The sequence below is a fragment of the Meleagris gallopavo genome, chromosome 9 (assembly GCF_905368555.1).
Source record: "Meleagris gallopavo chromosome 9, MGAL_WU_HG_1.1, whole genome shotgun sequence".
In the NCBI taxonomy this organism is placed as follows: Eukaryota; Metazoa; Chordata; class Aves; order Galliformes; family Phasianidae; genus Meleagris; species Meleagris gallopavo.
Genome location: NC_139412.1, coordinates 4,803,243 through 4,827,181, shown reverse-complemented (window position 1 = coordinate 4,827,181; position 23,939 = coordinate 4,803,243). Strand labels below are relative to the sequence as shown.

General features: G+C 42.9%; 1 protein-coding gene across 2 annotated transcripts in view; it reads left to right on the top strand.

Moving 5' to 3' along the window:
* Nucleotides 1-23,939, top strand: part of FGF13 (fibroblast growth factor 13) — a 211,478-nt gene that overhangs the window by 86,541 nt on the left and 100,998 nt on the right. The window contains exon 2 of one of the 2 annotated variants that reach the window (XM_085230680.1): nucleotides 22,824-22,991. The exons of the other annotated variant lie outside the window; for it this stretch is intronic. Coding sequence (XP_085086806.1) covers nucleotides 22,824-22,991 — 168 coding nt within the window. The remainder of the gene's footprint in view (nucleotides 1-22,823; nucleotides 22,992-23,939) is intronic. 2 annotated transcript variants of the gene reach the window in all.

Here is a 23,939-nt window from a genome sequence, read left to right as displayed (position 1 = left end):
TGATTAGATTGAAAAGGTACTATTTCAGTTGTCCTGTAGATCCTGCAAATCTGTTGCTTTGATGTACGATCTCCAGCTTGTGTGTCTCCAGCAGCATGTGTAAAGAGGAGCAAGGAGAGAGCACAGAGCTGCTGTTGGCTTCTGCCAGGGAGGGAGAGTGGGAACTTCTGCATTAATTGCCTGTAACTGCCTTGAAGTTGATGCTGAGGAATTTGTCTGGGTATGCCTGGTGCATTTCCATCAATGGGCTTTTGTCAGAGCAATTTAGAAGTAGGTGAAGGGAAAAAATTGCAAGCTACAAGACATTGACATAAAAATACATCATCTAATGAACAGCTTCATTTCCTAAATTGGCTTTTAAATGATAAGGCACAGCTACGTGTGTGGAGCTCAACAGTGAAGTTGCTGTTGACGGTAGAATTCAGCAAGCTGATTTCTGGCTGTATGTCTTGGCAGAAATATGTTTGCAGAGGATTCGGAGGCATGAACGAAGCTGCGGGGTTGTCTAAGGAAGAGGATGGGAAAAAGGCTGTGTGAACACACTGCCTGCAGAGCGGTGGTGGGAGGGGTTCCTGTCGCACTGCAAGCTGGTGGTGGAGCTTCCTGCGCTCCTGTGGGAGGGAATCATGACAAATATTTTCTATTAGGAAAGTGGAAGTAATGACATATGTCGTGTGTGTACTTTTTGTTTGAGATGTGCATGACTGTAAAGAAACAGATGGCTCCTTTAATTCTAATCGTGGGCATGTGGCTCCACCGTTTATGAGGCTTTTATTCCTGCACAGATATATTTAATTCTTTTTAAGAGGAAAGGAAGAAAAATTGCTTTACATCAACTCCTTACAAATTACCAGGAACAATGCAGATTATTAGGAAGTCTGTATTCAGCAAACTACGAATGTGTTGCCTGGAGCAGGCCTTAAAAAACAAAGCGATCATGTCTTATTTCCTATGGAGTCAGCTAGTCTGCGAGTGGTAAGACGGAGAGAAGGTGGAAGTCTGTTGGCCCAGGTAGGAGATGCGGGGTTCTTTCTTTGCTGGGTAGCTGAAGCCCCTGCTTGCTTTGTCCTCCATGGTCCTGCTCTCTTTTGGCTTGTGCCTGCAGGGCTCTGCCTGCGTCTTTTCCTCACACCGCGTTTATTTCCTTAACTATGAGCCACCACCAGCTGTTTGCTGGGACCAGCCTTTCCCCAGGGGCCACCTTGACCCCTTTTCTTTGTACCCCATAATGACGTGTTCTGACGGTAAGATGTTCCTTCTGTAACTGCTTTAGTGCCTCTGTTGCTTTGAAGCAATAACTTGATATATAAACCGTTAAAAAAGGGATATTTGCAGACGCCACAAGAAGTTTTATTCTTTTACTTTTAGTGCTCTCTGTTGAAAAGAAGCCTTGGTTCAAATAAAATATGTTCCCTTACTGGTTTAATAAATGTAGCACTGTAATCAACCTCTCATGAGTCTAATGGCAGCCCGTCCACAGCACGTAATTCAGAGCAACGCAGATTTCTTCAGTCTCACTGGAAAGTATGGCAGATAGGAGTACATTTCTACAACTAGAAACAAAATGTTGCCATGTTTTAAGTGCCCTCAGACAAGATGAAGATATATCCACTTGACAGTGACAATATTTAAGTAGATCCTAGCTTGTATTGCGCAGGCTTAGCTGCCTGCAGCTGAGTTTGAAGGCATGGCTGTCTGTTGGGGTTTGGAATACACTGTTCCATTTTTCCAAAGGTCCCTTCACCCTCAAGGATTGTGTAGGCAAGGAAAGCTCTCCTTCAAAGAAGGAGTTTTTCTGTGCAGTCGTGTTGAGGCAGTTTTGCTTATCTATAGCTTATTTTTATTAAAACGTCCTACATCCCATCAATTCTCCACCTTTGAATTTTAGTCTAATGCTTAATTATGTTGGCATTTCCTAAAATGCTATGGCAAGTGGTCATTGTGTTGGAGTTAAGAGTGTAAGAAATTGAGAGAAAAAGTTGAAAAGATGCTTGTCCAGTAGAGTTGTTCCATTAAACAAGTGAACTTCTTCACCATTTGAGTTGGGGGAGCAAAACTCAGTGTTCAGTGGTGTGGAGAAGGAGGAGCGTCAGGAGGGGAGCCGGAATGGTTGGAGCTGCTATTACAGGTTTATGCCACTTCCTTGGAGATGAAATAAAACAGATGTATGAGATGGGGGGAAAAAATAGTAGTGATTAAATAAAAAAACAAACAAGTGTTTTCTTTACATTGGTGGTCTTGGAGAGCTGGGGCCACAATGCATGGGTTGTGTTGATGATTTTGGTGCATAGTTTGATGTGTATTTGGATATTGCTGGAGGTAACTCTTAACTTCAAAGCACTGAAATACTCCTGGCTCTTATTCCTCTTATACATCCACAAAGAACAAATTGCTGTGGTGGTTGGGGCGGTTCTTCAATTCTTTTCACTGAAATAAGACCAAAGCATTGCTAAGTTAATGCACGATAGCGTATCTGCAGTGTCCTTCTCTAGATTTATTTCTTTTGATGCTTTAATGCGTAGCATCTCAATGTGTACAGAAGGAAAACAAAGCATTAACTAATCTTAACTACATGGATTTTCTTGATGAGAGAGAAAGTTGAAGGAAAACAGAACGAAAAAGAGGTCACATATGAGCAGAAAGATATTTAGAAATGAAAACTATAATTTAACAGCAAATAGGAGCAACTTTCCTTTAACTTAGATTAAAAACAAATCATCTTTACATCAGAGCACTTAGTAAAGTGAAGGTGCATTCTGAAAAGAGCATAAGCTGTGTTTCAGAGCTGGTGTCTGGCACTGTGAATGTGCATCTGTTGGAGTACAACAGCAAACATTTGGTAGTCTCCCAGACAACACATCTTCATGGTGAGGAGTAATTTAGAGAGTATTATCTAGAGACACTTGTGAGGTTTTGGCCTATGTTCCTTTCTGGACTGTACTGGTGTCTGCGACTGAAATGGAGGCTGGAAAGCTTTGAGAGGCAGCTGAGTTGTTCTCTGGTTGAGAATTTCCTTGAGCTGTTCCCCACTGTTACCAGCACTTTGGTTTCTTCCACCTGGAGGCCCTAAAGCATCAGTAAAAGTTGTTCAGTGTGTGGCAGTTTGAAAAAGACATCAGGCCAGCACGTGATGGGGAAAGGACTGATGAAGGAGAAAAGCTGCAGACAACTTCTGTGAGCTGCAGAAGTCACGGGTAGACAGGAGAGATTATGAACTTAACTACTGAAAAATCATCAAGTCCATCTGTGTGTTTACGTGCCTGTTGCAGAGACTCACAGTTGGTTTTGCTCAGGGATTTTGCAATTTACCTCCAGCTTTGGAAATGGGCTGAGCTAGTTCAGTGACTGGGCTTTATTATTCCAAATGTGATGACTTGAACACTTGGAAATGTCATTGCTTAAAGGCTAAACGCTGCCTTGATGGTCTTTGCACCTTCTTTAAGGCTTTCAGTTGCACCAGGGGAGGTTCAGGTTGGATATTAGCAAAGATTTCTTAACAGAAAGAGCAGTGAGGCACTGGCATAGCTGCCCAGAGAGTGCTGGGGTCGCCAACCCTGGAGGTGTTCAGAACTGTGGCACTGAGGGACGTGGTGATGGGCATGGTGGTGTGGGTTAGGGTTGGACCAGATGAGCTTAGAGGTCTCTCCCAGCCTTAATGATTCTGCTATTCTCTTGGTTTATTTAAGTAGCAATAAGCACAGAAACGCTTTTTCTCTACCTCTGTGCAGCAGTCCTCTCATCACTGCTGGTTTTATGGTGGCAGATGGCCTTGGTTGCACACTGGGGCCACAGATTGGTTCTTGGTATTTCACTGGTGGCATACACATGATTTGTCTTTTCTACCTTTTCCTTTCTGTAATCTTAAACCATCTTTGCCCCCAAGTATAGAGGAGAATTTATCAGTTTTATCTGTTAACATTTGTCCTGCATGACCATCTTCACAATACTGTTTATGTTGTTGCAGAGTCCCTCTTCTTATCCAGTGAAATGACCTTTTCCTGGATGGAAACAGAAACTAAAAATGTGATAGTATTCCTTCTCTGAGCAAATGTTAAAGCTTGAACAGATCAAGGTTTTCTGTTTTGCTATTTCTCTGAGGTTTTCCTGAGACAGAAGAGGTATTTGGGACGGCAGGTGATCTCTGATGGTGTCTGAAAACAAGGCAGTAGTCACAGGAGTGTGATGGTAGCTGCTCTAGCAAGTGCAGCTTACATCAAATTGCTTTAATGAGCCAGTGCTGTTATGCTAGCCTTATTACATTTCTGAATTAATGGCTTGGAAGGAAGTTTGTTAGCTGCAATATTTGAAACCAAATCAAACAGCAGCATGCCATATTGTATAATGACATAAAATAGAAGAATTTGAATTTAAATGTACCTCAGTCTGTGGGCAATCCTTTCTAACAATACAACAAGCACTACCAAGAGATAGGTATTAAAAGAACAATCCTAACCATTCAGGTGCCAGTTCTGAACATATCACTGTGAGTCTCCTTTTCAGGTCCACAGCCTCTCTCTTATAAGGTTGGGATAACACAGGTATGTGTGGATATATGCATGCCAGTGCATATATGTATATGAATTTTTACATATAATACTTAATGTAGGATGCATTTGTCTGTCTGGGGCTCTGATATAAATGCTTCACACCAAGAGCATTCAAGCTAGGATGATATTGTGTGTTCGATGAGATCACTGATATTTGAGGAGAAGAGACGTGAAGATTTCTGTTCTCATCTGAAGGCCTCATGTTTGTTAGCTGATGTGTTGTATTAAGGATTGTTTTAGATGTAATCTCTAGCATAATCTTGTTAACCTCAGGGGCACTGAACACCCCGAACCAAAGAGCATTCCTGGATTACTCCATCCTTTACACCCTTGAATGCTAGCAAAAAACTTTGCCCCAGTACACCCCCTGAAACTGTTTTACATGAAGAAGTATATGAATGAAAACACCACCCACAAACTTCCCCTCTTTAGTGCTCTCTTCCTCTGTCTCCTTTATACCTCGTGTCTGTTTTCTTGGAAAGATTTCAACTAGGAGGAAAAAAAAAAAGTCATAGTTTGAATGCAGGAAAAATGCTGGAAATTCTACTTTCCTGTTTAAAAAAAAAAAAAATTGATTTGAAAGTTTTCATTCGTCTCCTGTCGGGTATCTTCTCCCACTCGTGTCCTTTCTGGCAAGTCCTGTGTCAGATGCACAGCATGAGAGGAAAAGAGTCTAAAGAAAAGAAATAGAAACGGGAAAATACGTAGATGTCAAGAGTGCCAAGGGCAGCAGAAATTTACAAGTTTTAAATTTACTCCAATGTGAGAGCTGGAAACCAATTTAAGGCAGAGCATGTGGGTACACAGCTTGCTTTATTTGCCTGCCACCCAGGCTGTGTTTCCAGGAGTGGAGGCCATGGAGTGGGGCTGGAGGTGGGGGAAAGATGAGGCAGTGCTCCTTGGGAACAGGGGAGAATGCTCCACAGCCTGCACTGAGGTGGCTGGGAGAGAATGGGAGCTGGAAGGGCAGCCTCTGGTCCAGAGTGAGGGTTTGGTTGTTTGGAGCAGAACGAAGGGACAGACAGCCTCCAGACCCCTAACTTGTGTTGCTCCTTCCTTCTGTGACTGGTGAGAGGGGCATTCAAAAGAAGACCAACTTCTTTTTTCTTACCCATTACCAACCACCCGCTGAACAATAACTTTCTGTCAGTAACAACTCAGATTCACACCGGGATTTGCATCAGTTCCCAGAGCTGTCACTTTTCTCTCTTAATAATTTATTTGCTTCTGTAATTGCTCTGGGTTTTCATGACATCCAGGGAGAGAGTCTCCAGCACAGATTTTTAACATCTGAGTTATATGCTGAGGTGTGCTCATAGTTATTAAAACTTGCCATTCATCAGAGTGGTTGAACTATGCCCAAACCAGTATGAAATGTATTTGGGAAACGGGTTACCAAATCTACAGTTGGCCTAGATGATCCTAGTGGTCTCTTCCAACCATAATGATTCTGTGGTTCTGTTCCTTGCTGTGCACTGGACAAGCCTGATGTAGCTTTTTAATATTTTGATGATCTCAGTTTTAATCATGAAATTGTTGGCAGATGATGAGGAGCAGATCTAAGTGCAATAAGAGAAAGAGATGACTTCCCTAACTAATGGGTTAAACTTTTAAGTAGTTGGACTAGAAGCGTTTAAATTATACACTGTGGTGCCTACCCAGATCCTCAGTCCTCTGATGACTTAGACCTGGCCGCTGCTCCCTTCCAGCCTGTGGGTGTTGGTTGGGTCTGTCCCCTTGCAATGGGAAGGGTGAATGGTGCATGCTTGGCTCTGATGGTGTTGGCACCAGGTGTGAACTGTGGTTTCAGCATAGCTCTTGCCTCACTCCCTGCAGCACTAGGTAGAAGGAATATGATGGGATGGGAGGAGTACATTTTGTTTTTATTTATAATTGATGAAGTCACTAGGGAAAATAGCACTAAGGAAAACAGGGAGGGAGAGTGGAGAGATGGAACACAGGCAGAATTTCTGTCCTTTTGTACCACCGCTCCTCCACACCTCCTGCCTTCTCCTGGCATTTCTATGTATGCACATTTCCAGGAGATCTCTGTTTTAATACCCAGCAGAGTCACTATTCCACAGAGAGGGTGATCCCATTGATTTTGTGCTGTGCATAAGTCATGTGTTACAGAGAATGTGTTCTCTGGCCCAACCCGAATGGACAAGATAAAAGAAAACAGAGCAGCTTGATAGGATGAGAGGGAATGCTATCAAATTGCACCAGGGGAGGTTTGGGTTGGATATCAGGAAAAAGTTCTCCGGAAGAGCAATGATGCACTGGCACAGCTGTCCAGGGACTGGTGGTGTCACCGTCCTTGGAGATGTCACAGAACATGGAGATGTGGCACTGAGGGATGTGGTCAGTGGGCAATAATTGGTGGTGGGTGGATGATTGGATTAGATGATCTTAGAGGTTTTAGTGATTCTATGGTTCTTGTGGAGTTATGTCACAGAAAAGGACTAGAAGCCCCAGAGGCCTCTACTGGTTTGTTCTGCTGTCATTCTTTGCTGAATGTTGAAGGGAGTGTGAAAAGTGATTGACACGTTTTTCAAATGTATTTCAAATCTCCATCTTTACAATTGTAGAGCTTTAGACTTAAATCTCCTTGGACTGATGAGGTAGAACTGGAGTCACAATTAAATGTTTCCAGGAGTAGATTTGGACCTTTTCCTTTAGTTATGATGATTTAACAAGACTGTAATTAAATTGGTAAGTGTAGACCGCTGGCACTCAATTTAACCTGTTATACATTGAACTGAGAACTGAAGGAGATAAAAAATATATTGTTTATAGCAATCTCTGCGGTAGTCAGCAGCACTTAGGCTGCGTTCTTCCATCATTCAAATCTCAGCAAAGCATTCCATCTTTCTGCAGAAGCTGCTAAGTCAGTGTCAGAAGGAGGCACATGTTGTGAGAGTCTGTTCTGTCACAGGATCCAGAGTGCAGGACAAGGTGTTGGTCCCAGCATAAAGCAGGAGAGGAGAGAAGGACTGCTTCAGCAGGAAAGAAATGTGATTATACTGGGAGAGAAGTGGTGAGGAACCCAGAGCTTTGTGCTCTTTAGCACTGCACGAGGGCAGGTGGAGGTGGGATGGAGGCTGTATCTTAGCTTCAGTGAATTCAGATGGAATTTCATCTGCTGGGGTAGCACTGACATGGTAAATACAACCTTGTAATAAGCAGTAGTCTATAGCTGGAATTGTAGTGTTGCTTTCAAGGAAGATGTTGTAGTTTCAGCAAAACTTTCTATGGCATTTTTTCATTCCTTCTGAGTCTGGGCTCATTTCAAAGTTTCTTGGGAAATAATGCTGGAAAGAAAACAGCTGCATTTCATAATCTTGTTAACTCAAACCTTTGTGAAGGGTCAGAATAGTGGAACTTCCTCATGGCACATCACAACTCATGACAAAACAGGATCTTAAAAATGCTTTGCATGCTGGTTAGAGTATTTATACCAATAGCCATCTGCAGAAAGCAATCACTTACGGGTTAATGTGACTCTCAGATTCACTTGGTGGCATTCTGCAGCAGCAAATTGCACATCTCAGAAGTGAAAGCAGCACCTTGATCTGCCTAATAAATGCTGCATAATTTGATCCGTGGCTCCAGAATGTTTGTTCTATAATGAAAAAAGCAGGACTTAATCAGTGTTGGGGAGGACGTGCCATGGCTCATTGCTGATCTGAGGCAGCGGGATGCACACTGGGGCTTTTGTTTGGATCTGAGAACTGAATCCACTTGGAGATGCTTCTCCAGCCTTGGTCCCTATCAGATCCCTTCTGTCCTGAGCCTCCTCCCTGCAGCCCCCCATGGCACCTCGCTGCTCCTTGGTGGGGACACAGAAGGGCTGCTCTTTGTTTTGGTGGAGATCCAGCAGGGAGAGAGGAATGTCCAGCACAAGTAATCTCAGAGCACTGAGTTGTTTCAGGAAAAGCACGCTGGCAGCTTGACCAGATGCTCTTGTTGCTGCCATAATTAAATAAATAAGCAAGCAATTAAATAGAAGCTGTGGCAGCTTCGGAAGCGGAGCGGTCCCCTGCCTCATCCCTCCTCCCTTTCCCTGTTGCTGGCAGCAGAGCAGCACTGCAAGCTGGCTGCGTTTCACATGAGATGTGGCTAGATTTCTCAAGAAAAAAATATCCAGAGGGACAGGACGCCGTGCTCCCGTTTCTGACATCTTAAGCTTGTCACAGACGCCGAGCCTGTTTCACCCAACGTGATTATCTCTCCCTTTGTAAAGGAGGCAGATGCCTCAGCTAGGAAAATATTGTCCCCAGCCTGTCATCTGGATGCTATAAATGGAAATAGGCCTTTGCAAAAGCCAAAAATTATATTTAGTTGCAACTATGGGAGGGGGGGGGAGGAAGAAAAAGGAATAAATAAAGTCCAAACCCTCAAAAATTACAGCTGGAATGCTTAGGTTTGCTCTAATCATCTGCAAATAAATGCATTCATTAAATGTACGCTGTGCAAATAAAAGTTATTCTTCTGTCACTCCTTTTATCTTACCTCATGCACTCACTTGCCAGTCAGGCTTCTGTGTACAAGCCATAAATATTCAGCTGTTTCTGGAATAGTTTTTATCCAATATTTTCTTGTTTTCATCTAAGCTCTCCGTATGCCAACAGCACTGACAGCAAAGTGCTGTGAGCTGGAGGTGTGTATTTGGGTTATTTAGCCGTGGGTAGCCTGCAGTAGCCTTATCTGACCAGGCTTTATTAGCCCTGTGATAAAGAATGAGCCAAAAATAAAATTACAATCTTGCTGATTTAGGTATGAAGAAAATTTAAACATTGGCTATGCAGTGATGCCTGGAACAACTCCTGCATGTTGTGTCTCTGCTCTTTGGGTTGGGCACAAGTGTCTGTGAGAGATTAGTTCTTAGGGCTCAGGCTTTAATAGCTTTCTGTGTCTGGTGCTGACTAAGCAGAATGAATTGACAGTGTTTTAAAGGCCACTTGGGAGAAATCAGGGAGAGGTTTTACAGTGCGTTCCACTGAAGGAAAAGTTGGATCAGCCAAAGAAGTGTGGACTTGTTCTAACAATTTCAGCGTGAGGAAGAAAAGTATCCTTACCCACCCACTCACTGACTCACCTATCCAGCCAGCCATCCACCCACCCAGCCAAAGCTCACAATGAAGTTGACCCACACAACCAACCATCCATCCAGGATCCACCCAACCGAAGCTCACAATGAAGTTGTACTTCGTTTGTGTTAATGCTGATCATCAGGAATGTGTCATCAGCAAGGGGTCGTTACCAGCAGGAGGTGAGCAACGAATTGTTAACTATGGACCTGGCAACTTGTGAGAAGGCAGAGGGATGAGTATGGAAACAGGCCCTTGCTGTAGCCTTCATATATGTCAGCCCAAGCTGATATGGACCCCAGGGTCTGTTCAGAGCTCTTCATTATCAGAGGATTCTTTGAGAGCATAAATGAATTAATTGCAAGAGGCTTAGTGACATCAAATCAAAGCATAATTGCATTTGCTATGTCTTCCAGGAGGGAGAAATGTGGAGATGCAATTAGCAATGAACCACGCTTGACATTTTGCCCTCTGTGTTCTAAAAATGCGTGGAGATCATTGATGGTCAGGACCCTGCTTTTTAATTCTAATCCTGAAGGTGTTTGGTGTTGCTTTCGAGGTCCTTTAGGATGCTAACTTCCTGTGTGGGTGTGCTGCTGCCAGCAGAGATGATGAATTGTGTGTCATCCTCCTGGCCTCTCCACCCCATCTCTCAGCTCCCAGTATTGTGGTCATAGATCTATGTAGACCATTCTGTCCCTGCCCTGAGCAGAAGAGCATCACCCAAGTCCTTGGGAAACCGTAAACTCCTGTAGAGAGAGTCAAGGAGTTGACTCTATGAAGTTTTCCCAAAGACTTGTCTGGCAATATTGTTCTCCTTCCACGGGTTTGTTGGCAGACATTGGGATGTTTGCTTTCCCCTTCTCTGGTCTTCACTGCAGTTTGGTTGCTGTTCATTACCTCACCTCTCTACCGAGAGGCTGTCATTTTTATTTATTTTAGTATCTACTTTCTATTTTAGGATCAAAAAGGAAAAACAGTGAGCAAAAAGAATTACAAGCAATAAGTTTTCAGAGAATGAAGCCTTTGAAAATTAATTTTTTTTCTGCAGTTTAATTTCATGGGTGCACAATTTCTATTACATGTAGGACAATTGTGTTGCAATAACTGTAAAAAAATATTTATTTTAGATCTTGTAATGTGTTATTTATGGAAGCGTTATACTTGTAATGATTCATTTACAGGGCTATTGTGACAATGGTAACTTCTCTTAAAAATGGGAATTTGCAGTATAAAATAGTTATTTAACAATAAGAGAATGAGCAGGGAAGTTGCATACAAAGTGACAGTAGTAAGAGAATAAAAGCCAGGCTTTGCATGGGTTTGAATAACATAGAAACTGAGATGTCATAATGGAGGAAAAAAGACTTAACTCCTGCAGGAAGTCAGATACTAATCTGATACCTCATCGCTGGTAATGTAATCATTGAAAAACCTCTTAGACTTGGCAGGACTGACTTGGAGAGAGTTATGGTTGTAAAATAGTAAATGGGATCCATTGCAATTGTGTGAGGACCAGTGGATGACTAAATCCTGCAGGGGACTTTCTTGGGAGTATCAAAATACATTTGCCAGGTGCAAGATAACGTCAAGTAAATAGTTAAAGCTCTAATTGTGCCATGGCATGATAGAGGATTAAAAAAAAAAAAAGAAGAATTGAAAGAGGGTTGGATGCTTTTGTTTTAAATAGATCATTGGAATGAAGGAAAGCAGGGATGCAGAGATGTCATTGTCTAGGTGCAATGTTCACTTGGTGAGAGATGTGGGGAGTGCAGGAATAGTCCTGTGGCTGCTGAGAAGTGCTGTGGAGTCTCAGTTGTGCCGCAAATACGCCATCAGGTGTTCTCCAGTTGCAGCTCTGATTTACTGTGATTTTGCAACTGTGGTGCTTCCATGTTGTGCGTGGACAGGGCCTTCCATGCACGGAGGTTGTGGCACTAAGGAGTTCTGGTTGAGCTTGGGTAAGAGCTGCATGGTCAGGTCGCAGCTGAACAGTGCTGAGTGTGGGTGGTGAGGAGGTGGGGGCTCTGGAGAGCATTTGTTTAAGCAAGTGTTGAACTTGCGTTTATGCAACTTGTGTCCGATTACATTTTGATTCCCTACAGGCTTCTGTGGAGCTCTTAATTACCTTATGTTTCTTGTTCTGGCTCTCTGCTTTGCTCTGTGTGGCTGGATATTTACTGAAGGGAATGAGTATTGAGAACTTAGCCTCTTTTTCCCTAAAATTTCAGCCAAATGCCCATTATTTTCACTTTTCTGAGAATAAACAAATGGAACACAGTGACCGTACAACATGTCAGCTCTCCACACAGCTTCTGTTTTGCTCACCCACAGATATTTCAAGTGCCCTTCCAGGCAGTGCCCTCAGCATGACACTTTGTCTAACCACGATGTGAAGCTCAAGCCATTCGTCAGACTCTATTAATACATGATATGCAAAGCATTCCTGGAGAGAAACTTCAGTGCCGATCTGTCAGATTTGGCCGAGGGAAGGTCTCTTTTATTGTTTTACCTGGTGGGAGAGAATGACTTCTGGTGGGTAGAGGCAAGGACTGAGCCCCAGCGGCACGAGCAGCCCAACTCAGCTCTTGGCAATTGAGTCAGCGCTGGTGGCAGCTCCTCAGCTGTGAGATACAACAATTACAGCGATAATTTGAGTCAGAAAATTGACAGAGCCGTTTTATTGCGTGTGAGAGTGACAGTGAGTCATCTCTGATCAGTGTGTTCAGCAGCCTGGAGATCCACGGGCACCCAGGACAGCCTCATCCCACATCTGCATGGCAGCTCAGGACAAGGAGAAGCAGCTCAAAGTCACTATCTCCTTCCTCCCAGAGGCGGCTTCGCATGGGTTTAGTCCCAAGAAACCAAAGCTGAGATGTGTTGGAGGGTGGGGTGGGACAGCATCGCTGCTGCCTTTGTCCTCTTCTCCTTAATGTGGGGCATAGTGCAGCAGTGACAGTCAGCCTCGTCAGTTGTGTAGCTGCTGGGAAATGAATAGGTAAAGGCAGACGGAAATGCTAATAAAGTTTTACAAAGGTCTCTTTAGGGTTTCATTTCAGGAGCACAGTGCATTGGTAACGTGGAAATTACAGTAGACTGAAAAGGAAAGGTGGTTTTTTTTTTTAATCTTTTTTTTTTTTTTTTTTTTGAACCTACAAAGACCTCATTTCTTAAATTAATTCTACAAGAAACCTTTAAAATGTCTTTTCTGTTCTCCAGCAGTCACTTGAGATGCAGATGAAGTCGTGGGGGCTAGTATTAAAAATACTACGAGTGCTTATGTGGCACCCAGGGCAGGGAGCAATGGAAGGACTCCAACACAGGTAATTAGGAACCGTGCAAGTACTGCTGAGCTCACTCTTTGTAAAATTGAATTGTCCAAAGCAGTGCGAAGCTCAGTAATGAGTGTTTGCAGGACCTACATACTCAAGCACTTGTTTTGGCAGAGGTATGAGCCAAATTTTCAAGTACTGCAAATTGCTCTGAAGCTTTTCTTGATTTTTTTTTTCCTATTTAACTGAAGCTGATGTGAATCCACAAGTTTCAGACATTTACAGCGACAAAAAGTTCTTTGCATATTTTAAAGTGTTAGAACCAACTTCCAGAATAAGCGTTCTAATTTATTTTGAGCTATGTAAAGGCCCAGTGGGCATTAATATGGTAATGACACCAGATAGTGATTTGTGTCTAATACAGATGGTTTCAAAGCAGTACAAAATGGGACTGTGGTATCCCTAGGGACTGCTCCCCGACTCCAACTGTGTGTTAAAGAGTGGCTTTGACCTCTGCTAAAATGAAGGCCGCTTGATACATCCTCAGCATACCTCAGTATTGACACGATGTCTTTTTTCTCGGAGTGCCATTTGTCTTTGCTAACTTTGACGGGCTGTTACGAGCAGAGAAGTGCAGTATTCATTCCATGCACTGAAATGTGAAATGTGACAATTCTTTTTTTCTTCGTAGATGTACTGTGTTTGCTGCCTTGGGTTACTCTTTATGGCATTTACGTTGCTGAACACCAATCCAAGCACAGGCAATGTAGTGTAAAGATATATAGACATAAAGGCAATAAAAGGTACTGTTATTTCAGTTTGACCAGAATAGCTTTATTTGATCATTTTGCCATTTTCTTTCTAAGGAAGGGGCTGAGAGCATCATGCTTGCTGTGATGCGGGCAGCTTGGGGTCCTGCTTTGTGCCCCTCTCATCAAACAGGAATAAATGGACAACAAAAGTCCTTGTATGCTCCTTGACCTTGCTTTCATTAGCCAAGTCACTGCACATTTGTGCTCGCAGTAAGGCAGCAACATCATTCCTGCTGTCCATGACCATAATTTGAAGTTGGGATGTATGGAAATTATTGCAGTTCTGGTGCAATTAAGCTGCTTGTGGCCGTGCTGTCCACTGTGTGGAAGCACCACAACATTGTATAGAAGCTTGTCTATCGAGATTGGTCTCGATAGACAGAACATGAAACTGTTCTCTCTGAGCACAATCAGTAAGGTGGGTGGTAGCAGGAGATCAGGTAGCTTAATCTTGTGCTGATTTGGCATGGTGCTGATTAAACTGATTTACAGTGAAAAGCAAAATCCCTCTGTGTATGTGCAGCAAGTGCACTGTAGTTGTACAGCAGTGATAGTATCAATGCACATGGGCTTGAAGGATGTCCAAAGGAATTTAGGTTATTGTAGAGAGGGGAAAAAATACTCTCAAGCACGAGTGCTGAACTTTTGTCAAATGAAGTTTTTGAAGTGTGACCCTTTTTGGGAAGAGGAGGGAAAAAATGATCAGTATTGTTGCACATCCTTCTCAAATGATTCTCCATTCAAGTGAATACAGTGGCTTAATGCTTCCTGGGACAGATACAAAGAGCACAATAGCACTATTTGATAGAGCAAATTTTCAGCTACACCACGCTGTTTTTCAACACACCACCATTAGCTATGCATTTTCACCAGCAATGAACAAGAGCCTGTGTGCTGTGCTGGAACAAATCTACCATCCCGCCAACATCGTGGGCCAACATAATAAAACAGGAGGTATTACTTTTGGAGCAGCCCTCATATACATATATCTGTATGTTTAGAAAAGCCTCCTGTTTCATCTGAGCAGCAACCCACAGGTGCCTGCTGCCTCCTGAGGCAGTGCAACCGTGCTGCTCTCCCTGGCACGCCAAGGGTTTTCACTCCTACTGATTAGTTTTCTGTGCTTTGCTTTGAAAGATTTCCTCGGAGGCCATTTCTCAGAACAGCTCTTTCTGTAATGGGTTTCAATTTTAAAACACTTCATTTCTTGCCTCCCTCCTTTTGTTAATCCACAGTAAATGAGGCAAATAATTGGGAGGTGTCACCTTCCCGAATGATGCTTCCATTCTTGCCCCTTTCTTCCAAGCAAAATGCCCAAGAGCTGCAGCAGTGGAGAGTCTCTGAATCAGAATTTTGGAGGACTGCTGCTGTTCATCTCCTGCTTCCCAGGAGGTACGGCTGTTCCTACATGCAGGTTTCCAGGAGAGATTCAGTCTTTTATTTGAGGATTTTGTTGCCTTTGGCTGGGTACTGTTCCTTCCTCCTCCAGGATTATTCTGATTCCTATCAGTGTTGCATTTTTTCCCTTCACCTCAAGGGAAATTTGTTCCCTTTTTGTAGCTCTGGTGTTGTCAATAGATGCTCTATAAATAGCAAGGAAAGCTACAGGCACTTCTATTTCTGTTGTCTTCTTTTGTCATTTTATTCTCCCAGCTCCAAATAGGGCTACATTAATAAATAATGTTACATTGCACAAGAGCATTCCACTGTTTCATGGTTGAACTAGATGATCTTAGTGGCCTTTTCCAACCTTAATGATTTCATGATTCTGTGATTCATAAATAGTGAACCACAGCTCTCCAAAGCTCTCCCATAAGCTGCCAGCTTCCTACTCATCACTGGACCATCCTGGCATTTCTCTTGCCACCTCCTTCTGGCTTTCACCTCAACGTAAGGATATTTTCTTAGGAATAGAGGCATTCCTTGCTTGTCTCTGGCTCTTTTAATGACAGCCAGAGCTTCATACAGTGCAGTGCCTTTTGGTGGTCGTGCAATCAGGATGGGTTGTTCAGCTGCTCTCCAAAAAGTGACCCTAGCAATGCTGTGTGGGGATGCTTCCAGCTCTTTGCCTGTCCGTGTGCCCGGGGCTCTCAGCAGATGCTTCAGAGCAATGAATTGTATGCTGTGAATTACTATCTCATGTGTGGTGGTGCATGGAGCAGCCCACCTGCTTGGAAAGCAGCCAGCTTGCGTTTACTTTGGCAGATGGGGAAAGCAGAAAGCCACTTGGAGTAGGCAAGGAAGCAATATTGATTCATTCAATGGCAAGCGTGGTGAAGCAGTGAACCGAGCTGTGGAGCTGAATTAGTCCAGCATAGCAAAACTGCAGATCTGGTGGCTGGGGAGGAGAAGGCAGTGCGTCTTCCCTGCTGTAAGCAAGTTGTAGGTGTTGCTTAGGCCCTCGAAGAGCAGGAGTGTGCATCCTGACAACACCTTGCATGCAAAAGGCTGAAAGAGAAGAACATCTGAATCACAGAATGGCCTGGGTTGAAAAGGACCACAATGATCATCTATTTTCAACCCCCCCTGCTATGTGCAGGGTGGCCAGCCACCAGACCAGGCTGCCCAGAGCCACATCCAGCCTGGTCTTGAATGCCTCCAGGGACGGGGCAGCTGGAAGATAAGGCTATATGCAGAATGCAGTGCCTTTTCTGCATGGTGAAAGAGGAGCCACACACTCTTAGTAGAATTTTCTGATGTTGGATGTCATTGTCTTTGGTGTGCACAATGATCTAAATACAGCCTTATCTCAGCTCGTCTTTTCAAAGGATAACAGCCTATTACTGCTAGCAGTTAATCCAATTACTCTTTTAGGTCAAGGGGGAGCATTCTGTGCAAATATTTTGAGAAGACGTGGAAAAAATTATTCTGTGTGTTTGACCCAAAGAGTGCATATTTCAGAATTTTTCAGCAGATCAAAAAGTTTAGAAATTTGTACTCCTACTGAAAGAAACATGCTCAAAAGGCTGCAGGCATTCAATTTTGATTGTAAGACGAGGAGGAATGCTGTCTTACTGAGGAGAAAGCTGCCTGCAGAGACACTGGAGCAGATTTAAGTGGGTTTTGTGCCTGTTTTCTGGGGATTGAGGCATCACGGTTGGTGAACCAAGTTGGACCTCCTGCTTTGCTCATGCTTGTCAGGGAATGGCTCTCCGTCCCCTCTCACAGCTTTTTGCAGAAGGGATTTCTGATCACTGCTTTGCTTCAGTCTAGGCCCCCAAGTAGGATTAGGATTTGTTAGATATCTGTGGGGATGCAAGTGCTGCAGCCTCTGCTCTGACTACAGCAGCTCAGTGCACTTTGGATATTGAGATCTAAGCTGGTGTGGTCAGCTGCTGCTGCTGCTGGGAAAGTGAGTAAAAATGGTGGTTAATGTGGGATGGGGAACATCCATCTCCCACCAGAGAAGAGCATCTTTTATTGATGCTCTTCTTAGAGAATCTACTATTGAATCCCAAAAGCCCCAGCTCCTAATAACCAGCACAATCTAATTCAGATCAGCAGCATGAAACATCATTAGTTCAGGTAGTAAAATCTCTCTGTTAGACAAGGAATTTACTTCTCTAAGGCTGTAAGTATCCGAGCTCTTCCAGACAACTACTGCCCGTCCCAGAATTTATGCTGCACTTATGCATGCCATGGAACTGTCCAGAAAAAGCTTGTTGCAAATTAAAATTAGCAAATGCAGCTGCTCCGATTTCCTGATCTTCACTGTGAAAATCGGGAATAGAATCAGCCCAGTTTGAGCACTGTGAACACACAGGTGCATGATCAAAGTGAAGTTTCTGACTTGTGATGCTGACATCCTTGGGCTGTTTGGTGAGAACACTTTGGGATTTTGACAAAGCTGGGCAGGGAAGTGGTACAAATGGGTTGTGTTGACAATATGAGGACTTGTGTAACACAACCTCAGAATAGAAATTCTTTTTTTTTTTTTTTTTTACTAACTTGTAAGGATTTTTGTGCCCCGAATTCATGATGTTCAGATACCTAGCAGAAATCACATCTTCATCTGGAATAAAGCAGGGAGAAAACAAAGCACAAATGAAAAGAGGCAGAGGAAATTGTTCTTGCACTTGTTCTTTTTCTCAGGTATATACTTGAGAGCTTTTCACCAGCTGCTTCAATGTGGAAGTGGTATTACAAAAAAAAAATTCCTCTTTCCTCCCTGTACTGCATGCACTGATTTAAGCAAGCTAGGAGGATTTTGTAAGGTTTGTCCTCACAAAGAGCCAAAAGCAACTTAATATCCTAATATTTTCCCTAAAAAGGGGAGGGGGAGGGAATAATCCTACATAGATCTAACCATCCTCAGAGGCTGTGGTCACATTCCTCCTGACCCTTCTTTCATTTCTGTGGGTCGCAGAGGATGAAGGAGATGCTCAGTGAGCATCACTGGCGTGTGCTGCTGCCCTTTGTATTGTCCTTCCAAAAGAGTTGTGTTGGGAGAATGCTTTTATTGTTGCTGTTGTTACAACTTATTCCCTTGTGCCAATGAGGGGATTTTTATTCTGTTTCTGGATGCGTGATTTAAGAGGCGCTCAAATATCGTGTTGAAGGTGGAGTGTAGAGCTCTGGCTTCAGTCTCTCTGAAATGCTAGAAACAGTAATCTATTAAGTATTATAGTAATCTGTAAGTATGAGCATCTTTGGCTGGCATTGTAAAAGAGAATAAGAAAAGCAAGGGAATCTGAAGGAGGAATGTCATTTATCTGGTAATGACTTGGAAGGCCAGGGAGGGAAGTCAACATTGGTCCACAGAAGCACAAAAATTGTGTTAAACTTTGTCACAAGTACAGAAAGAGTCATAGAATCAGCAAGGTTGGAAGAAACCTCTTAAGTTCATGTAGTCCAACTGTCCCCCTACCACCAATACTGCCCACTAAACCTGACAGGAGCATGGAGATTTCTCTTACCTGGGAGCTCAGACAGATTTGCTCTATGGCTGCTACAGCCTTCTGCTGGCGGAGCTGAAACCAGTGCTTGTGAAAACTAGGAGGAAAAGAAAGCTTCCTTGCAGCTTTGTTAAACTCTGAATTATATTACAGATTGTTCAGCTGAAACCAGAGTCAAGGCCTATGGACAGGCTTGGTGTTATGTTTCTGGCGATCCTAGATGCAGTGTCCCGAAATGAAGTTGGACATAAAAGGAAGACGTAAACCAGCAAAGTTTATTTAGCTGGTGTGATTATATAATGTAAACATGTTTGAATTTATCTTGAAAAGCCATCCTGGTGCTGGCAGTCATCTTAGAGATGGCTTTCCTTTCACTCAGCAAGCTTTATAGGAAGAAAGGAGCTTTTTTTTCATGCTCGCTTGATGTCAGTAAGCCTTTATTATTGTAATTATTTTCATTTTTTAAAAACTCAGGAATGATATTTAGCAAGTTAAATGTTTCCTTGTAGGGAACATAATGGTTACTGCAGCTATCTTATGCCAACTACTGAACAGATTATTTTCCTATATTCATAGTTGCTGTGTTTTCAGTCTCCCCACCAAAAATAACAACAACAACAAAAAAATAATAAAAAATATTAAAATAATAATAATAAAGACATGTGAAGTTGTGGGTTTTTTTTTTATCACCTTCCAGCTGAGAATACTAAGAATATTAGTATCTTAATCACCTGTGTCTGAGTCTTGTCCCTATTTGATTCATGAGATGATGGATGTGCAGACAAATGAGGCATCATGCCTATGGGGATGGAGTTAGGATGAGCAGCTACTGAAGGATAATGGAGGTATAGCTGGACGTGGGAGCCTGGCAGGATGACTGCACATCTGCCCTCAGGAAGAAGGCCAAGGAGATGTAGATATTCCTCAACAGAGGTTTCTTCTAACTGCTCTTGAGGGCAGCACCCACATGATGGAGCATCTGCTGGGTTTCTCATGGGTCTTCTGCTGTCCTTGTTGAGTGTCGTCGTGATTTCTCCCCCAAATTTAAAGCTAAATTGTGTGTGTGTGTGTCTGTGTGTGTTACACCACAGAATGTGAGCATATCCTTGGTCCTGCAGTTAGCACAGCCTGTAATGGAGGGAGCCAAAGAGTAAAAGCAACGTCGTTTGCTCCACACAGCACAGGATATAATTCCTGCTTTGCAAGTTTGTTACTTCCCTAATATTTACTGTCTGTTACCTCCCGTGGTGGGTGGGTAATTGCTTCTGTTGTTAGCAGAGTCATATCAGATTCTTTCATGATATTTCTCCCATTTCCAAGTGGTTTATTCACAGGTGTTGAACAGTGACCCTTCCATGGTTGTGCGTTGGTCACTTTTAGTCACTGAAATGGACATCAGCTTTTCAAAGCTTTTTGCTTATATTCTCTGTGGCTGTAGCTTCTCAGTGGATTGGTGGCTTGCACCCATATCTGGAGCTGTCATTTCAGTGGCTCCACGAGGGTGTCTGGCTGTCATCACAGCAGGAAAATGAGGCTTTGGGGTTAGGGTTTTTTTTCTAGTTTTGCCATAAATTCTCCCTCTGACTTGGGGCCATTCATCATGTTAAGAAAAGGTTTTAGCTGTTCCTGTCAAAACAGTGGTATCAATTATGTTACCCATTCATCATCTCAGCATTAAACTTCTGTAGAACTGTGATTCCTCGTATTTACTCCACATACCAGTGCTGTGCTATGATATTCCTCAGAATTAGGGCTCTTTAGCCCTGTGTTCAAGTAACCCAGTGTATGTTTGCCGATTTCAGCATGTTTGTCATTTGTTGGAGGTGTGGTTCTCTTTGTGGCTTATTCACATTAAAAATAATAATCTGTCTGCAGGTAATCAGTGTTTGAGTGGCAAGGGGTGAGTTAGATCTCCTCTACCTGTCTTAGTGAGAATACCTGAGAGAGGGATGGAGCTACCTAATAATGACAAGCACTTTGCCAGACACTTGATAAACAGAATTGGTGCTTGGAATTGGTTTGCAGATGTGTGAGCCCTCTGAACTCAGAGCAATAGCACCCAATTGCCCAAAAGCAACTGTTGTAGCTGGAGTTGGTCCTTACTCCTGCTGCAGGTAATCACCAGTAGCTTGTTCTCCCCTATTGACCCTATTAAGTGGCTGATAACTGCTGTCTGCATATTATTATTATTTTTTTTTTACAGTTTGTACTGCTTTGCTCCTGCACCATACAGCAGTGAGTGCTGTGAGCAATTTTTCAGCTCCCACAGCTGAGTGGGGCTTCTCCGGAAGGGCTCTGCCACTCCAGGAGCCAGCCCAGGGCCATATCTCTTACCCGAGGCTGTTTGTGACAGCGGGGCACGCTGTGCTGCAGGTCAGCCAGCTTGTTGGCAGAAGGTGGCTGTGCGTTTCACTCCTCTGCTGGCTGCCCGTGATTCTCGATGCACATTATCCTTTATCCCTGTAAATGTCAGAGGGACGTGCCGTAGGCTTCTCATGCCGTTGACGTCAGTGTCACTGTTCACAGCTCACTGGTGGTTTTGTGTGTGCTCCTGCAACAGCACCATCTGCTTGGTGACTTCTTGAGGAGAGACCCATCAGGGCTTGTTGGTCCTTGGCTCGTCTTGGCTGCTGTCAGTGTTTCATGAACGCGTGCGTAACCTTCAAAGCAGCCAAAGCGAAACTGGTGTTGTTAAAGGAGCAATTATCCAGCAGCCCAGGCCTTGTGCTCCAGTGACCTCCTGCTCTTTTTTGAACCGTTGGTGCTTTTCTATTAACTCATACATCTCTTTTAATTGTATTTTTCTGTGGATTATTAGCCTGTGTTACTGGCACTGCGTGTCGTCTAATGAAGCGACAACCACCGAGGTGCCAAGTGTCTTCTATGGATTAATTGAGGTCTTAAAGAAGGTAACTGCCCACTGTGGAAAGATGATCAGCTTGAATCACTTATTTATCTCCTAGATACATTTTTTTTTTCTTTCTTTTACTAATGCCATTCTTCATAGGAGATAAAAAATAAAAATCAAGTGAATGAAAGTGCAAGAGGTTCATAGTTTTTTGGGGGTACCCATGTTAAATCTGGAATGTTTACATAGCACTGTTACCTCTGCAGTTATAGCCCAGCATGTCAAGTGTCAAGGGTTACTTTTCTGATCTTTAGGTTTTTACTTGTTCCTTGGGTTAGTTACGTGTTTCTTTTATTTGCTACGTGGTTGTACAAGCTCAGTGTGATTCTGGCTCTAGTTCTGTGTCTGTGTATTTCATTAGGAATAACTAGCAATGGTTACAGACTGTCCTTTTAAAAAGCATTTAATTTCTGTTCTTGAGGGGTGATTTGTTGCTTAAAGCTGCAAACTGAGGAACCTTGCTATCTCTGTTATTAGGGCTTCATTTTTAGATAGTGGAAAATTGTTTTAATTCTTTCTAGTAATGTAATGCTTTGAGGTAGCAGGAGCTTTTTGTATGCTCTATATTTTATCTTTTTACCATTTAATGGTCTGACTCCATTCAGAAACTGCTTCAGACTGCATATCATTTATGTTATTAATGGCAGTATTGATTTATAAGATCAACTTGAAAAAACGTCTTGCTGTTTTACAAGAAAGCTGTCAAAAGGATTAATGTGCTTTCTCTTTGTACATCTACTCTTCTACCCACTGGAAATGGTGATCAAGTCAAATGTCAGTGGTTTATTATCCTTGCTCTGAGGAACTGTGTGTAATTACATATCCTGATAAAGGCGTGATCTCTTTATGTTGGGGAATAGATACGCTGGTGCTGTGTTACCTGCAGATGTGGAATGATTGCTCCGCGGTGTTAACATAGAGATGACCTGTGGATAGGCCACAACAGCATGCTTTGTTTTTGTTTCTTAACCTGCATGCAGAATAGATAGGGGCGTTATAGGAGAATAAAGGTTTAGGAGAGAACCGTGTTGCTTTCTGGAGCAGTTATTCTACTGTTAATGCAAGCTGCATGAAGCAATATAAATTGTTGATGTTTATGAGAAGTGTATATAAAAGTAGATATTTTCCCCATCCCTCTACCATCACAACTGAGATGCTTTAAATTTGATTTTCCTTCCTATAAACCTTTCTCTCCCTCCTTTCTTCCCCCCAACCCCGACGTTATGTAGTTGATTTAATTCTCTGGATTGCTTTCCTCAAGCTCTAACTTGAGTTCATTTTGTTATGTGGTGACCACAGTTATGGATGACGCTCCCCCTGGCACTCAGGAGTACATTATGTTACGGCAAGATTCGATCCAATCTGCGGAATTAAAGAAAAAAGAGTCCCCTTTTCGTGCTAAGTGTCACGAAATCTTCTGCTGCCCACTGAAGCAAGTGCACCTCAAAGAGAACACAGAGCCGGAAGGTTTGTGGCACTATGGATCCATGTTCTGTTTGTTTCTATTCTTTTTCTTTTTCCATGTATGTCCCTAGAGTGTGCTGTGTGTTTCCCAGCCTGTGTCAGTGCAGTGCAACTGATGCGGGAAGCGTGATGCACTCCATGTCCCCCTCTGCTTGCCTGTTAGTGTCTGATTCAGCTATCACAGGAGGCTATATAGCCATGTATGGTATCATTCTAGACGAGAAGTAAAATGACGCTGCTTTTTCTTAAATAAAGTTTGTTTGTTTCAGCTCTCATCATTACACACTGCCCTTTTTTTGGCTGCCAAAAGTTGCTTGCTACTTCAACAGCATCGATTGCTACTTAAGCAGCATCAATTCCAAGCTGGTTCTTTGTAGTAACATTTCTGAAGCTGCACTCTGCTGAAAGTAATGGCACTTAGGCTCGGATTCAGCTTGTCCCCCAACACCTTTCACTCCATAAGGCTTCTGCATAGCGCTAGAGAATGCTCATGGCAGCTGTACTTCGGCAAAGCAGGATGAAGTCTGTGTGTAATGCACGCCTGGTTGCATTTTGGAAAATGAAATGCATGCAGAGCAGAAAAAAATGAGTAGAATGTTTTCCTTTTCAGAGAAAGCAAAGGTATGGTTTTTTCTCATGCTGTGTTAACTAATATGGAGTTATTAATGAGGTATTCACGTCTTTAACTTGTTGGTCTAGTGTACATAAGATAAAGCCAAATTTAATTCTATTTTTCTAAATATTTTATTGTTCCATGTGTGTTTTTCATTGTTGCTTCATATTCCAAGGCTTTAACTTTTTCAAAAGATCCAGCCTCTGCCCAGACAAACGGTGCTGCTGCCAGTGGATGTATGTTAAAATGAAACGTGTTTTTATTTATAAAAATACATATAAATTTTGCTAAAATGGCATTTCTTTCTCACCTCACCAGAAATATTAAATCTGACACAA